This window comes from Oncorhynchus keta, chromosome 37 (assembly GCF_023373465.1).
Source record: "Oncorhynchus keta strain PuntledgeMale-10-30-2019 chromosome 37, Oket_V2, whole genome shotgun sequence".
Classification (NCBI taxonomy): Eukaryota; Metazoa; Chordata; class Actinopteri; order Salmoniformes; family Salmonidae; genus Oncorhynchus; species Oncorhynchus keta.
In genome coordinates, this window is record NC_068457.1 from 18,267,796 (window position 1) to 18,284,807 (window position 17,012).

A 17,012-nucleotide genomic window follows, 5' to 3' on the forward strand; every position below is an offset into this window, starting at 1 on the left:
CGAGAGTTAATCCGTTAGAATAATATGGAATTAGTCCCAAAGAGTGGAGAGGACATTGCAGTGAAGTGGGAATGGAACTGGCACGCTACACACCTATGTATGGGCTACACATACAAATCCTGAGGCCTGATTGAGGAGGAGGAATTTGACCTTGTGACCCCAGGCTGGGGGAGGTGTGTGTGGGTGTGTGATGATTTGTGGGGGGTCTTGCTTGGGGGCAAGGAGGGGCGAAGAAAAGGGGGAAGAGAGAGGAGAGGTAGAAATGACAGAGGTATGTAAGTAGAGGAGGGGGAGTGTGGCATGGCCTTGTTGATGCTAATGTTTTTACAACGATGTATTGAGTTATTGCAGCAATTTAGCAACAATTTCTATTTCCTTTTGAAGAAGATTTAGCAGGATACTGACACACACAAACACACACATACACTTCCGTGAAACACACACCTGCATAAAACATCCATTAAGAGCAGATGGAACTTTCCATAGCCATGCTAACACGCCTAGCATGCTAATGCAGGCACGAAAATGTGAGTTATGTCACAGATGTGTGTGTGTGTGTGTGTGTGTGTGTGTGTGTGTGTGTGTGTGTGTGTGTGTGTGTGTGTGTGTGTGTGTGTGTGTGTGTGTACTAAAGTAGGCATGCTCACTCACTAAGACCAACGAGACAAACACACGTTTACCTTCCGCTGTTGGCGGCTAGGATAGGAGAAGATAATGTTGCTTGCTATGAGTGACATATTAATAACGGAGCTACGCTAGGGAAAGCTAACACTGTCAGCAATGACAATCACTACAATAATGCAGGAGGATGTTAGCTGCAATGCTAGGAGAAGCTAACACTGCTAGCTAGTCCGAACGTCTACAGTGCCACCCATAGGATACGGTAGAGTTCTCTTCATGGTCTGAGAGAGACATAGAGCCCTGCATCCCCAAGGTGGGCACATGGGACAAGAGAAAGAGGGAGGAAAGGAGAGGGGGAGAGAGAGAGGGTCGGAAATGGGGGGGTGGGGTTGAAAGACTTCTTTTATCTCTGTCTAAATCAACTGTCAACAATGCAGGAAATCACCAAGAGGAGAAAGGGGGAGAATGGGAGGGGAAATAGGAGAGAGGTGGGGAGGTGAAAAGAGAGAGGGAGAAAGAGAAAGAGGGTAAATATTACAGGTCTGTGCCAAGTAAACATAAGGCGCTGGGATCCTTCAACAACGATCCAGCCTTCAGAGAGAGAGAGAGAGAGTGTGTGTCTGTGTGTAATGAAGGAAAATAAAGAGAAGGCCTCCGTCTGTGAATCAGATGGAACCTTTCTGTGACTGCTCTGTTGCTTGGTCAAGGGGGACAAAATAGGGAGGAGAACCACTCAGCACAGTGGCAGCCAGTGGAGATAAACTTTTCCCGAATACACACACAAGGCGGGGACATCATTGGCTATCAGCTTGGTCTGGGGTTCTGAGAATGTCAAGACAATTATCCTTCAACAGACACACTGAACCTACCACACTCTCTCTGAACACACACTCCTGACAAAGTCGGCTGGGCGGTATACTGTAGTTTACTATACCGATATTGATGCACGGACCGGTTTGGGTTTTTACTTTACCTTCTATGACGGTATTTGAATGTTGGGTTTGTTAAATGTGATATGCCTTGTGTAACGTCCATTTCTATAGTTTCACTCCTCTACTTGAGTCATCCCTCTCCTCTCTCACTCTCTCCACACAGACCTAGTCCCACCCCGTCACTCAAGGACCGCATTTGTTGTTGCTTGACCACGAGACACTTGCGTTCAGTCTGCATGGTCAATGCAGCACATGCAACAATGTTGATTGACAACGATGTGGTTTCAACTTTGCTCTTATTAATATAAATCCACAAGTGTTCTATAATTACAATATTAGTTTGTGTTTCTTACATCTGCAAACAGCTAGTTAGTATTTTCTTAGCAAGTTAAGCTACATCGTGTTAGCCAATAATGATAATCTCTAGTTAGCTGGCTAACAAGCTAATAAAAGTACTGAGTTCACCCGTGTTTAAATCTAATCGCAACATTTGGTTAAAAATAAGGCCTAGTATTTTTGCCCATATCGTGGCAGTGTGGAAATGATCTCAAATGAGTGCAGGAAATGCAGAAATTGATGGAAATGCAGGATATTTTAGGTTGAAGTTTAATTAAACAGTATAAAACAATCCGAATGGAGAAAGACCCACTGAAATTATTTAGAGGGTCCTAGGGTCACGCACTACTCATAAACCAAATGTAGAACTTAATATTCATCAAAAACATCAAATACCGTCAAATACTGTCAATACAGTCAACATTTTGAAAAATACAATGACATGATATTTTGGCCATATCGCCTAGCACTACTTAGGTAAGTAAACCTTTAAAATGCCACTTTAACCAAAAGGTACATTTATTTAACTTAAATAAATGAAAGTCATATTTCATCAGCTGGTTACTCCCTGGTGGTTATCGTGTGTGTAAAATTCATTTAAGATTTGGAGAAAAATGTGTCATTCTTCCACTGAATAAATACTTCCAATTCAGACTTTGACACTGTTCAGTATGTTTCAGGAAGTACCCATATGTTGCATCTCTAGGTTCCAGACCTTTCTGAGGACCTCTCTCTCCTGTCCATTCCAGATGCTAACCACATGACCTCAGTGGAAAAGAATGCTTCTCCCAGCGTGACCAATGAGAAGTCTCAGCCACAGGAAGCAGGAAGCTGCTGCCAGCTGACCAGACCGCCCACACAGTCCTATGGTGGCCTGCAAGGCTCAGACAGAGACAGGCCTAAAGACTGTAGTCATCGCTCGCCCCCCTTCAACACACACACCTGTAGCCAGTTTAGGAACAAAAACCCCTACCCAGCCATGCTAGCGCCAAAACACCTCCAGGACAGTCACCTTCTAGTTGTGATGGCAATAGGAAAGGTACAGTTTTGTTATTGTTACTGATGTTATTCTAGTCTGGATTCCTATAATGTTACTGTTGTTATTGTTATGTTATTGTAATGATGTTCCTGATAAGCAACACCTCATGGGAGGATAGACTGCTGCTGAAATCTGCACACACACACACACACACACACACACACACACACACACACACACACACACACACACACACACACACACACACACACACACACACACACACACACACACACACACACACACACACACACACACAGATAGAGCAGTTGATACAACACCTGACCACCATATGCCAATACCTCAACACAAACATGAAATGATTAAATCATTATAATTATATAGCTGACAAAGGCAGGCTACATATTAGGATATTATGGGCCACAAATACAGGAGCTCTTCCAAAGATGTAAAACTCCTCAGAACTTCATCTAGAAGTGTAGAAATCAGATTCACTGCAAATCACTGACACGGATTCTTCCCGAGAAAGAGTCTGAGACGTCCCTAATCCAGGATAAAAGCACACTCACAGCACACAGAAGGCCACATCAGCCTTACAGCAAAGGAATGTCATCTGACGTCATCTATTTGGGATCGGATTTCTCATATTTTCTGTGCGTGTTTGTTACTCATGCTATTTTTCTTCAATTTACCCTCTAGATCCAGCGTTCGCAACTCGACGAAATAGCAGTATTATCAGAACGACTTAACAACGTTATACCGGCTATGTAACGGTGACACAACACCCCAGGGATAATGACAAGCATATCCCATAATAGCCTAAAATGAAGTTAGTTTTAAATTGGCTACAAGCTAAGTTTCCTTTCAACTAAGGGTATCAACTCATCGGCGAAAAATGAAAAACGTTTTCTAAATAATAAAGTGATGCATCGATTTCAAAAAGACTGACAACAATAGGCCTGTCGTCGGAAACAAAATCATTAAGCGCATGAAGTAATTGCATTGGACTTCCACGTCTGCAGAGAGAGAGGGGGGGGGGGCAGAGAGAGAGGAGAGAGAAGACAGGCAGGCTTACTGGAATGCCAGGCTATGCTGGAGTTGAGAGACCTCTCTCCTCTTCAGACACAGTATCCTCTCTTCAATCCGCTACAAACTACACAGTCTAAGAAAAGTGCGTTGTGATCGTATGCAATAACAACTCACCATCGGTAAAATAATTAATGCAATAAAGAGCTACATTGTGTTCATCCGTTCACACTATTTCATAACCCCTGCCAAATCGTCACATCAGCATCTTGCAATCCAAGTAGAAAAAATATTGAAGTAAAACAGACATACTTCACTTTGATAAATTAAAACAGTGTTTTTAAACAGAGACAACGGGGCCTGTAGATTGTTATGTAAAGAACAGTGGAGAAAGAGAGAAACGTTGAGATAAAGAGCGTTTTAGCCTGTTGCGCACTCACTCTTTCAACGTCAGTCTCTGCGAAGACGAAAAAACATATTTTCGCAAAAAAGCAGAAATGGCCCACAACGCAAACAAAATCCTCCAATTCCCAAATAACTTGCGATATAAAAACCAAAACTTTAATGGCCACGTTTTTTAAAACGTTCCACGCAGTTTCGGACAAAAAGTTTTAAAAATCCCTAAAAGTTTCGATTCCCCCCCTCAGCCAGTTTTCCCTTTTCCTCTCCTCTCGCCAGCTCACCGAGACAGTCTGCCGGCGTCACAGCTCCATAAGCAAGCACTCACACAATCCCCATAAACTTCTTAACTCCCAGTTTAAGACGATGTCCTATTCTAATAAATCGTTTTAACATGCAACAGAACAACATACACGTGTAGAATAGAACTCACCTCACTGCAATAAAATAATCTTGAAACAGACGATCGCTGCTGTGTGTTATTTTTTCTCCAGGGCTGGTTGTTGGATCCCCCTGCCTAGACTCTGCCCGCGCAGCGCGCTCTCTGGGACAATCCAAGATGTCAATCAAAACCCTGCGGCGGCACATGGAGGCTAAAGCCCGCCCATTTCTACCGTAATACCTTCTATACCACGCATACCCACTTCTACTGTAGCACGGGGCTGTGTGTTTCTGAGAGTAGGACCTAGATTCCACCCGTGGTGCTGCAGATCCACTGTTTAGCGCGATTGAAATGTAAAGGCAATGTTCAGATACTGCATTCATGGTAAAACGCTGCATATATCGGCTCAATCGGAAATTACTTTTTAATTTCAATCATTGTTGAATCAAGGCCTAGAGCTAGACTTACTTCTGCCCCCAGCCAAGGCCTGGGATTTAGTGTTGCATGGAGTCGTGCTCTGGCCTCTGCACCAGCTGATCCATGGATCTAGCCCCATACAGCTCAATCTCTCTCTCAAAATCAACCTGTCAAATTGGTGGCAGAGGTGAGACAGGCTTTTGTAGGAGCATACCTGTTGGCATGTGGGGCTCGTCTTAATGCAGGGCAGGAGCAAAAGCCTGCAGCGGTCTCCAGGGAGATGATTATGTAACAGGCCCAATGTGGGTAATCCTGCAGGAGGGTTGGCCAGGGTTTAGAAATAAAGAAGATATGAAACTTGTGTATTACATAGAACGTCTGTTGTACTGCACATGACTCATCTATTGTACAGATGATGAATGTGTTATTGTACACCTGCCCAGGGACTGCATGGGGTCCAACATGACCTGTTTGTTATCTGGTACAATGCATCAGATTCAGCCTCTGAGTTTATGTTTTCATTGTGCATGGTCTCAAATAGACATAACAATACAACTATATTGTTTGTAGCCCTGTTCCACAACTCAACAGAAGAGCATTATACATCACAGCTTTGAACGTGAGCTGCAGAATCAGCCTTGGCAATTTATATTAGAAAACATTCCAATGCAAGTCATTAGTGTAAATAAAAATGTCTGAGAAATAAATCCTGTTCATTTATCTCTAGTAGCCTATTTAGACTCTGTAAACCTACATACCTGGTGCTCACCCTCAGGCAGTTTGAAGATTTCTGACGATCAAAATGCCATTCATACTATTTAGACTATTTGGGGTAGATAAAATGACATAGGCACGTTGACATTGAACAAAGGTCACTGCTTGCATTGAATAAATATTGTCGCATTCCTCTCACGCTCCGCCGTGCAGACTGAATTCGGGTTTATCTTGGGGGGTGTTTGCATGTTTGTTTGGCACTCTCCCTCTCCCTCCCTCACCCCCTCTCTCTCACTCTAATCATGTACCCCCTGTCCCTGTAACTCTTTGATGGGTGGAAAGCATTGACATATGACATCGTAGAAGACATATTAAGAGCTGTGTGTGCAGAGATACCCCCCCCTCCTATCGATCTGGCGCTGGAACTGTGGGAGTTCAAAGGAGTCATCCGTACCCTGACAAGAACAGACAAGCCCTCTTTCTCTTTCTTCCTCTCTGTCAGAGCAGCTGGTCAGGACATCACACCCTTATGCCTGAACTATTTCTAGTGTGTACGTGTGCGTACTTGTGTATCCGTGTGTGTACGCCTGTGTGTGCTTGTGTGTACGTGTGCGGATGCATGGGTATGTATGTCTGCATGTGAGTGGGACATCTGCTTATGAATGGGACCACTTGTAGTGAATCAGAGGCTGAAATAGTGAACTCTATTGTGAACTGGGTGTCTTTTGGGATCGATCTGAGAGTGGTCTGTAGTATGTCCACATTCAGAGTGTGTTTCTAGCACTAAATCTGGAGTGGCACACTAATCCATATAGGATTGGCCTAAAGCAGTGCACTAATACATAGAAGGGCATTACAGACACACATTCAATCTGTTCTAGTATGTCTAGATCTGTCCTGGCCACATTGCTCTTCATTCCATGAGTTCCTGCCCAGAGTTCTAACCTCATGTAGTCATGTCGCCCCCACATATTAGATAATGGGAAATCGCCGGTGTGTGTGTGTGTGTGTGTCAGGTCCATATTTGAGAAGAGGCATTTGTTTCACAGTTGTTTCCCTGAATTGCCAAGCAGGCTTATCTCATCTCACTTTCTCTCCATCTCCCTCTCTCTTTCTCTCCATCTCCCTCTCTCTTCATCTCCCTCTCTCTCTCTTTCTCCCCATCTCCCTCTCTCTCTCTTTCTCCCTCTCTCTTTCTCTCCATCTCCCTATCTCCCTCTCTCTCTCTTTCTCTCCATCTCCGTCTCCCTCTCCCTCTCTCTCTCCACCTCTCTCCCTCTCTCTCTCCACCTCTCTCCATCTCCCTCTCTCTCTCCCTTCATTTGGGTAAATGTTGGTGTCACAGTGGAGTCGGTTCCAAAGCATCTATTTGGCTGTGTATGTGTGTGTGTGTGTGTGTTCATCAAAGGGAGAATGGAACCCTATTATGACATCATGGTTGATGACATCACTGCGGACTGGGTGTTGGCTGGTGGTCTGAAATGTGTGTGACTAAGGGGAGGGGCTTTAAAGTCAAGGCTGGGATCTCATTGGCTATTGGTTTCATCTGGGGATCTGTGAATTTCAAGACAATCATCATGCAACACACACATGCACAGACACACGGGAGAGGAGAAACATAACATTACTGTGTAGTTACTACTGTGAGCCACAGGGGTGAACCACAGGAGAGGGACATTCTGAGACTAAAGAGGCCATCGTATTAACTATGTACTATGACTACTATGGCATACTACATACTATTTAGAACACACTGTTTAGTCAAATCTATATATAAAAAATTGCACCAAAAAACAAAACATGAAAATCTTTGTTCGACGCACTATTGTGTTGTATCCGCCATTCATTTTCTCTCTCCAACCTTAAATCGCCTTTATTTGAATCCACTTTTAAAAGAAAACAAATGAAAGATAGAAAGAAGGAAGCCATGCGAACACAAGAACATCTACTGAAGCCTCATCAACCTGGAAGTAAAACATCAGATAAGAGAAAAAAATCGAAGTAAAAGTTGTTTAAAACAGACATACATTTCAAAGTAAAAGTCCTCATTGCGGCAGAAGTGTCTCCGGTCGGAGGCAGTTCCATCATGGCTTCTCACCCTGCCCCCTGCACCGAGTACAGAGCAGATGTGTGTGTGTTCCCAGGGCAGTCAGCTAAAAAGCAGATTGTTTGCATAGCGTCAGACACAGCAGTGTCTTATAAACGTGTGTGTGTGTGTGTGTGTGTCTCTACAACAGCATGAGTCTCTCTAAAGGGAGGAGCTACCAGTGTGTCCAATCCAGTCACAGCAAGATGCTCCTTATTACTCAATCAGACTATCAAACTGATTGATAGGTGATTGACAAATTGATTGACAGTCATTTGTCTGGTGGGCGTGTCCCTCTATGACCTCCGACCAATCATCCTTGTACATTTGGGTCACACGCCACATAACTGAACCCCGTCGAGCCACACAGCAACACAAAGCATCAGATACATCATCTGTACACAATGGCAACACTATGTAGAGTTAAATACACATTTACAATGGATATATAGGGACAGATTGTCGCTCTTAAAGAAACACACACACGCATGAACACAGCTTTAAAACACCACCAGCATCCACCAGTGACAACCTAAAGAATAAATGATGCTGAAGAGGATAATGACAGGATGGCAGTTAGTTAGGCCCACTCTTTTCATCATGCTATTTGAACATCCCCTTAGGTGACACATGAAAACGCCTGTTAGCTTTACAGCTCTGTTCCACGTGTCGACAGCGCGCCTTGTGGCTAGCAAGTGTGTGTGTGTGTGTGTGTGTGTGTGTGTGTGTGTGTGTGTGTGTGTGTGTGTGTGTGTGTGTGTGTGTGTGTGTGTGTGTCACTTCTGCCCATTTTGGCAGATTCCATTCCTGTCCATTTTGGTTTATACAGTAACATCTCTGCCAGAGAGATAGTTAGTTCATAGTTAGTTTGTTACAGCTCAGTCTATGTACACTGTGGTTGATTCTGGTCAAATCTAGAATAGCACTCTACTCCCTAGAAGTTATAGTGCACTATATGAGGAATAGACTGCCATTTGTGACGCAGCCTCTGCTTTGAGAGAACTCTTTGAAAAGTATACGGACGGAATATACAGTACATGCGTTTTATCTCAAACTGAATTAAACATTTGACTAATTCTAAATGAATCAAACACACAATGGCCCGCCTATCAAACTACTTAACAGTAACATTCTGAAATAGAACACTAAAAATGAGTTTATAAACGGAGAACGCTGACAGTCGTGTTCCAACAGCTCCCTTTTCCAAACGTCACACGTCTCTAAGAGCAGCCAGCAGTATAACTAGCGACCACAAGATGGCGGTGTTTTGCACAGAGCTGTGTGTATGTACAGTGTGTGTGTGTGTGTGTGTGTGTTAATTGACACATTTGAAAACAACTTGATTGATTAGCTGATTGTCTAGTAGTTGATTGTCAGTGAAAAATCTCCATATGGCAGTAATTATAAACATAATACAGGAAGTATCTCCACATCAGGATTTGTGCTTTCTTACTTCTACATAACAAACATGTTAAGACACATTATTGCACCAAACACAGTCTTTGGGATAACACACACACACACACACACACACACACACACACACACACACACACACACACACACACACACACACACACACACACACACACACACACACACACACACACACACACACACACACACACACACACACACACACACACACACACACATATGCATACACAACACAATCTCCAATGAAGATAAAAGAGTGGAAAACATGTTCTCTCCTACAGAGGGCTGAGAGGACAGCTGCCAGAGTGCTCTCTCGTTCTGTCCATCCTCTCTCTCGTTCTGTCCATCCTCTCTCTCGTTCTGTCCATCCTCTCTCTCGTTCTGTCCATCCTCTCTCTCGTTCTGTCCATCCTCTCTCTCGTTTTCAGTCCACCCCCTCTGTCTTCTCACCATCCCTTCTGTCCCTGTCTGTGTATGAAAGGAGAAGCTGAGAGAGTTTGGAGTCCTCCATCGCTTTAGCTTTTTCTTAATTTCTTCCTCTCTCCCCTGTCTCCTGTATATCCAAGGAGAAGGGAGCGGTATTCCAGGCTTTGGGAATTTCATGCTGACAGATCTGATATGAGCAGCTTATCCATCTTATTCCCAACCATCTCTCCTTGAACAGGAAGCTCCGCCTCCTCATAGTCATCATCAAATGTCCTGGGGAGGCAACACAGTATGAGAGAGAGTGAGTGAGTGAGTGAGTGAGTGAGTGAGTGAGTGAGTGAGTGAGTGAGTGAGTGAGTGTGTGTATGTGTGTGTGTCTTACCCCTCCTGCAGCTGTTCATTAGCTGTCTCTTCTGCCACCAGGATCTCATATTCCTCTGAAGCGTATTTATCCCAGTCTGAAGGCTCTGGACACTCATTGTCTATGTCCTACAAAACACACACAAGTTAGTACACACACACCCTCACTGTCTATGTTCTACAACACATACACACACACACCCTCACTGTCTATGTTCTACAACACATACACACACACACCCTCACTGTCTATGTTCTACAACACATACACACACACACCCTCACTGTCTATGTTCTACAACACATACACACACACACCCTCACTGTCTATGTTCTACAACACATACACACACACCCTCACTGTCTATGTCCTACAACACATACACACACCCTCACTGTCTATGTTCTACAACACATACACACATATACCCTCACTGTCTATGTTCAAAACACATACACACATACACCCTCACTGTCTATGTCCTACAACACATACACACATACACCCTCACTGTCTATGTCCTACAACACACATACACACACACACACCCTCACTGTCTATGTTCTACAACACATACACACACACATACACCCTCACTGTCTATGTCATACAATACATAAACACACACACACCCTCACTTTCTATGTTCTACAACACATACACACACACACCCTCTCTGTCTATGTCCTACAACACATACACACACACACCCTCACTGTCTATGTCCTACAACACATACACACACACACCCTCTCTGTCTATGTCCTACAACACATACACACACACACACCCTCACTGTCTATGTCCTACAACACATACACACATACACCCTCACTGTCTATGTCCTACAACACATACACACACACACACCCTCACTGTAATATAATAATATAATAATATAATAATATAATAATATAATAATAATATATAATAATATATCTATGTCCTACAACACATAATAATATAATAACACATACATAATACACCCTCACTGTCTATGTTACAACACATACACACCCTCACTGTCTATGTCCTACAACACATACACACACACACACACCCTCACTGTCTATGTCCTACAACACATACACACACACCCTCACTGTCTATGTCCTACAACACATACACACACACACCCTCACTGTCTATGTCCTACAACACATACACACACACACCCTCACTGTCTATGTCCTACAACACATACACACACACACCCTCACTGTCTATGTCCTACAACACATACACACACACACCCTCACTGTCTATGTCCTACAACACATACACACACACACCCTCACTGTCTATGTCCTACAACACATACACACATATACCCTCACTGTCTATGTCCTACAACACATACACACATACACCCTCACTGTCTATGTCCTACAACACATACAGACACCCTCACTGTCTATGTCCTACAACACATACACACACCCTCACTGTCTATGTCCTACAACACATACACACACACACCCTCACTGTCTATGTCCTACAACACACACACACACACACACCCTCACTGTCTATGTCCTACAACACATACACACACACACCCTCACTGTCTATGTCCTACAACACATACACACACACACACACCCTCACTGTCTATGTCCTACAACACATACACACACACACCCTCACTGTCTATGTCCTACAACACATACACACACCCTCACTGTCTATGTCCTACAACACATACACACACACACACCCTCACTGTCTATGTCCTACAACACATACACACACACACCCTCACTGTCTATGTCCTACAACACATACACAAACACCCTCACTGTCTATGTCCTACAACACATACACACACCCTCACTGTCTATGTCCTACAACACATACACACACCCTCACTGTCTATGTCCTACAACACATACACAAACACCCTCACTGTCTATGTCCTACAACACATACACACACACACCCTCACTGTCTATGTCCTACAACACATACACACACACACCCTCACTGTCTATGTCCTACAACACATACACAAACACACCCTCACTGTCTATGTCCTACAACACATACACAAACACCCTCACTGTCTATGTCCTACAACACATACACACACACACCCTCACTGTCTATGTCCTACAACACATACACACACACACCCTCACTGTCTATGTCCTACAACACATACACACACACACCCTCACTGTCTATGTCCTACAACACATACACACACACACCCTCACTGTCTATGTCCTACAACACATACACACACACACACACCCTCACTGTCTATGTCCTACAACACATACACACACACACCCTCACTGTCTATGTCCTACAACACACACACACACACCCTCACTGTCTATGTCCTACAACACATACACACACACACCCTCACTGTCTATGTTCTACAACACATACACACACACACACACCCTCACTGTCTATGTCCTACAACACATACACACACACACACACCCTCACTGTCTATGTCCTACAACACATACACACACACACCCTCACTGTCTATGTCCTACAACACATACACAAACACCCTCACTGTCTATGTCCTACAACACATACACACACACACCCTCACTGTCTATGTCCTACAACACATACACAAACACCCTCACTGTCTATGTCCTACAACACATACACACACACCCTCACTGTCTATGTCCTACAACACATACACACACCCTCACTGTCTATGTCCTACAACACATACACAAACACCCTCACTGTCTATGTCCTACAACACATACACACACCCTCACTGTCTATGTCCTACAACACATACACACACACCCTCACTGTCTATGTCCTACAACACATACACAAACACACCCTCACTGTCTATGTCCTACAACACATACACAAACACCCTCACTGTCTATGTCCTACAACACATACACACACACACCCTCACTGTCTATGTCCTACAACACATACACACACACACCCTCACTGTCTATGTCCTACAACACATACACACACACACACCCTCACTGTCTATGTCCTACAACACATACACACACCCTCACTGTCTATGTCCTACAACACATACACACACACACACCCTCACTGTCTATGTCCTACAACACATACACACACACACACCCTCACTGTCTATGTCCTACAACACATACACACACACACCCTCACTGTCTATGTCCTACAACACATACACACACACATACACCCTCACTGTCTATGTCTACAACACATACACACACACATACACCCTCACTGTCTATGTTCTACAACACATACAAACACACATACACCCTCACTGTCTATGTCATACAATACATAAACACACACACACCTTCACTGTCTATGTTCTACAACACATACACACACACACCCTCTCTGTCTATGTCCTACAACACATACACACACACATACACCCTCTCTGTCTATGTCCTACAACACATACACACACACACACACCCTCACTGTCTATGTCCTACAACACATACACACCCCCTCTCTGTCTATGTTCTACAACACATACACACACACACACCCTCACTGTCTATGTCCTACAACACACACACACACACACCCTCACTGTCTATGTCCTACAACACATACACACACACACCCTCACTGTCTATGTCCTACAACACATACACACACACCCTCACTGTCTATGTCCTACAACACATACACACACACACCCTCTCTGTCTATGTCCTACAACACATACACACACACACCCTCACTGTCTATGTCCTACAACACATACACACACACACCCTCTCTGTCTATGTCCTACAACACATACACACACACCCTCTCTGTCTATGTCCTACAACACATACACACACACACACCCTCACTGTCTATGTCCTACAACACATACACACACACACACCCTCACTGTCTATGTCCTACAACACATACACACACACACCCTCACTGTCTATGTCCTACAACACATACACACACACACCCTCTCTGTCTATGTCCTACAACACATACACACACACACCCTCTCTGTCTATGTCCTACAACACATACACACACACACCCTCACTGTCTATGTCCTACAACACATACACACACACCCTCACTGTCTATGTCCTACAACACATACACACACACACCCTCTCTGTCTATGTCCTACAACACATACACACACACACACCCTCACTGTCTATGTCCTACAACACATACACACACACACCCTCTCTGTCTATGTCCTACAACACATACACACACACACACCCTCTCTGTCTATGTCCTACAACACATACACACACACCCTCACTGTCTATGTCCTACAACACATACACACACACACCCTCACTGTCTATGTCCTACAACACATACACACATACTCCCTCACTGTCTATGTCCTACAACACATACACACACCCTCACTGTCTATGTTCTACAACACATACACACACACACCCTCACTGTCTATGTTCTACAACACATACACACACCCTCACTGTCTATGTCCTACAACACATACACACACCCTCACTGTCTATGTCCTACAACACATACACACACCCACCCTCACTGTCTATGTCCTACAACACATACACACACCCACCCTCACTGTCTATGTCCTACAACACATACACACACACCCTCACTGTCTATGTCCTACAACACATACACACACACACCCTCACTGTCTATGTCCTACAACACATACACACACACCCTCACTGTCTATGCCCTACAACACATACACACACACACCCTCTCTGTCTATGTCCTACAACACATACACACACACACCCTCACTGTCTATGTCCTACAACACATACACACACACACCCTCTCTGTCTATGTCCTACAACACATACACACACACACACCCTCTCTGTCTATGTCCTACAACACATACACACACACACACCCTCACTGTCTATGTCCTACAACACATACACACACACACCCTCACTGTCTATGTCCTACAACACATACACACATACTCCCTCACTGTCTATGTCCTACAACACATACACACACCCTCACTGTCTATGTTCTACAACACATACACACACACACCCTCACTGTCTATGTCCTACAACACATACACACACCCTCACTGTCTATGTCCTACAACACACACACACACACCCTCACTGTCTATGTCCTACAACACATACACACACACACCCTCACTGTCTATGTCCTACAACACACACACACACACACACACACACACACACACACACACACACACACACACACACACACACACACACACACACACACACACACACACACACACACACACACACACACCCTCACTGTCTATGTCCTACAACACATACACACACACACCCTCACTGTCTATGTCCTACAACACATACACACACACACACACCATCACTGTCTATGTCCTACAACACATACACACACACCCTCACTGTCTATGTCCTACAACACATACACACACACACCCTCACTGTCTATGTCCTACAACACATACACACACACACACACCCTCACTGTCTATGTCCTACAACACATACACACAAAAACGTTAGTACACACACACCCTCACTGTCTATGTCCTACAACACACACACATACACGGTCCTACCTTCTGCAAAGCGAAGGGGTCTCTCTGCTCGTGGTCCAGGTATTTCTCCAGGTTGAAGAACGTGTCGAAGAATATATGAGCCATCCTACACCTCTTCAGATCAGACAGGGTTATCTTACCTAAACACACACACACACACACACACACATTATGATGTGCATCTACTGCTGTACTGCACAGTAGAGTATAATGTATAAAGAGAGGATCAATTGGAAGAGAAAGAAGATACACACACACCTTGGCTTTCAGGTTTGACAAGGTCTAGCATCTGACAGAGCAGGTCTGTGAAGGGTAGGGGTTCAATGCCCATCCCCTCCATCCTACTACACTGCTCCTCATAGAAGTACTCCAACTCAAACATAGACAACACACCGTCCCCATCTGTGTCCATACACCTGAACCAGTACTCTATACTGGGGGGGGCAGAGAAACAGAAAGACAGACAGAGAGAGCGAGAGAGCGAGAGAGAGGGACAGAGAGATAGAGAGACAGACAGAGAGAGAGAGCGAGAGAGAGAGGGGCAGAGAGATAGAGAGATAGACAGAGAGAGCGAGAGAGAGAGAGAGAGAGAGGGACAGAGAGAGAGAGAGAGAGAGAGAGAGGGACAGAGAGACAGAGACATAGAGAGAGACAGAGAGATAGAGAGACAGAGAGATAGAGAGATAGAGAGACAGAGAGAGTGAGAGAGAGAGGGACAGAGAGATAGCGAGACAGACAGAGAGAGAGAGCGAGAGAGAGAGAGAGAGAGAGACAGAGAGATAGCGAGATAGACAGAGAGAGCGAGAGAGAGAGAGAGGGACAGAGAGAGAGAGAGAGAGAGAGAGAGAGAGAGAGAGAGAGAGAGAGAGAGAGAGAGAGAGAGAGAGAGAGAGAGAGGAACAGAGAGATAGAGAGACAGACAGAGCGAGAGAGAGAGGGACAGAGAGATAGAGAGATAGACAGAGAGAGCGAGAGAGAGCGGGACAGAGAGATAGAGAGACAGACAGAGCGAGAGAGAGAGGGACAGAGAGATAGAGAGACAGACAGAGAGAGTGAGAGAGAGAGAGACAGACAGAGAAAGAGAACGAGAGAGAGAGAGAGAGAGAGAGAGAGAGAGAGAGAGAGAGAGAGAGAGAGAGAGAGAGGGACAGAGAGATAGAGAAAGAGAGACAGACAGAGAAAGAGAACGAGAGAGAGAGAGAGAGAGAGAGAGAGAGAGAGCGGGACAGAGAGATAGAGAGACAGACAGAGCGAGAGAGAGAGGGACAGAGAGATAGACAGATAGACAGAGAGAGCGAGAGAGAGCGGGACAGAGAGATAGAGAGACAGACAGAGCGAGAGA

At 44.6% G+C, this 17,012-nt stretch overlaps 2 protein-coding genes across 6 annotated transcripts in view; both read right to left on the bottom strand.

Annotated features, from left to right (window-relative positions):
- LOC118381882 (fibronectin type III domain-containing protein 3B-like) overlaps positions 1-4,865 on the bottom strand; it is a 235,056-nt gene extending 230,191 nt beyond the window's left edge. The window contains 1 exon segment of the mRNA XM_052499389.1: positions 4,748-4,865. The gene's annotated coding sequence lies outside the window, so the exon portion shown is untranslated.
- A 2,820-nt stretch (positions 4,866-7,685) lies between these two features.
- The window catches only part of LOC118380714 (serine/threonine-protein phosphatase 2A regulatory subunit B'' subunit alpha-like), a 72,908-nt gene continuing 63,581 nt past the window's right edge, over positions 7,686-17,012 (bottom strand). For all 5 annotated transcript variants that reach the window (XM_052499397.1, XM_052499396.1, XM_052499394.1 and 2 more), the window contains 4 exons: positions 15,929-16,104; positions 15,692-15,810; positions 10,159-10,265; positions 7,686-10,049 (listed from right to left, as the gene is read on the bottom strand). In XM_052499397.1, coding sequence (XP_052355357.1) covers positions 9,950-10,049; positions 10,159-10,265; positions 15,692-15,810; positions 15,929-16,104 — 502 coding nt within the window. In that variant the 3' untranslated portion in view covers positions 7,686-9,949. The remainder of the gene's footprint in view (positions 10,050-10,158; positions 10,266-15,691; positions 15,811-15,928; positions 16,105-17,012) is intronic.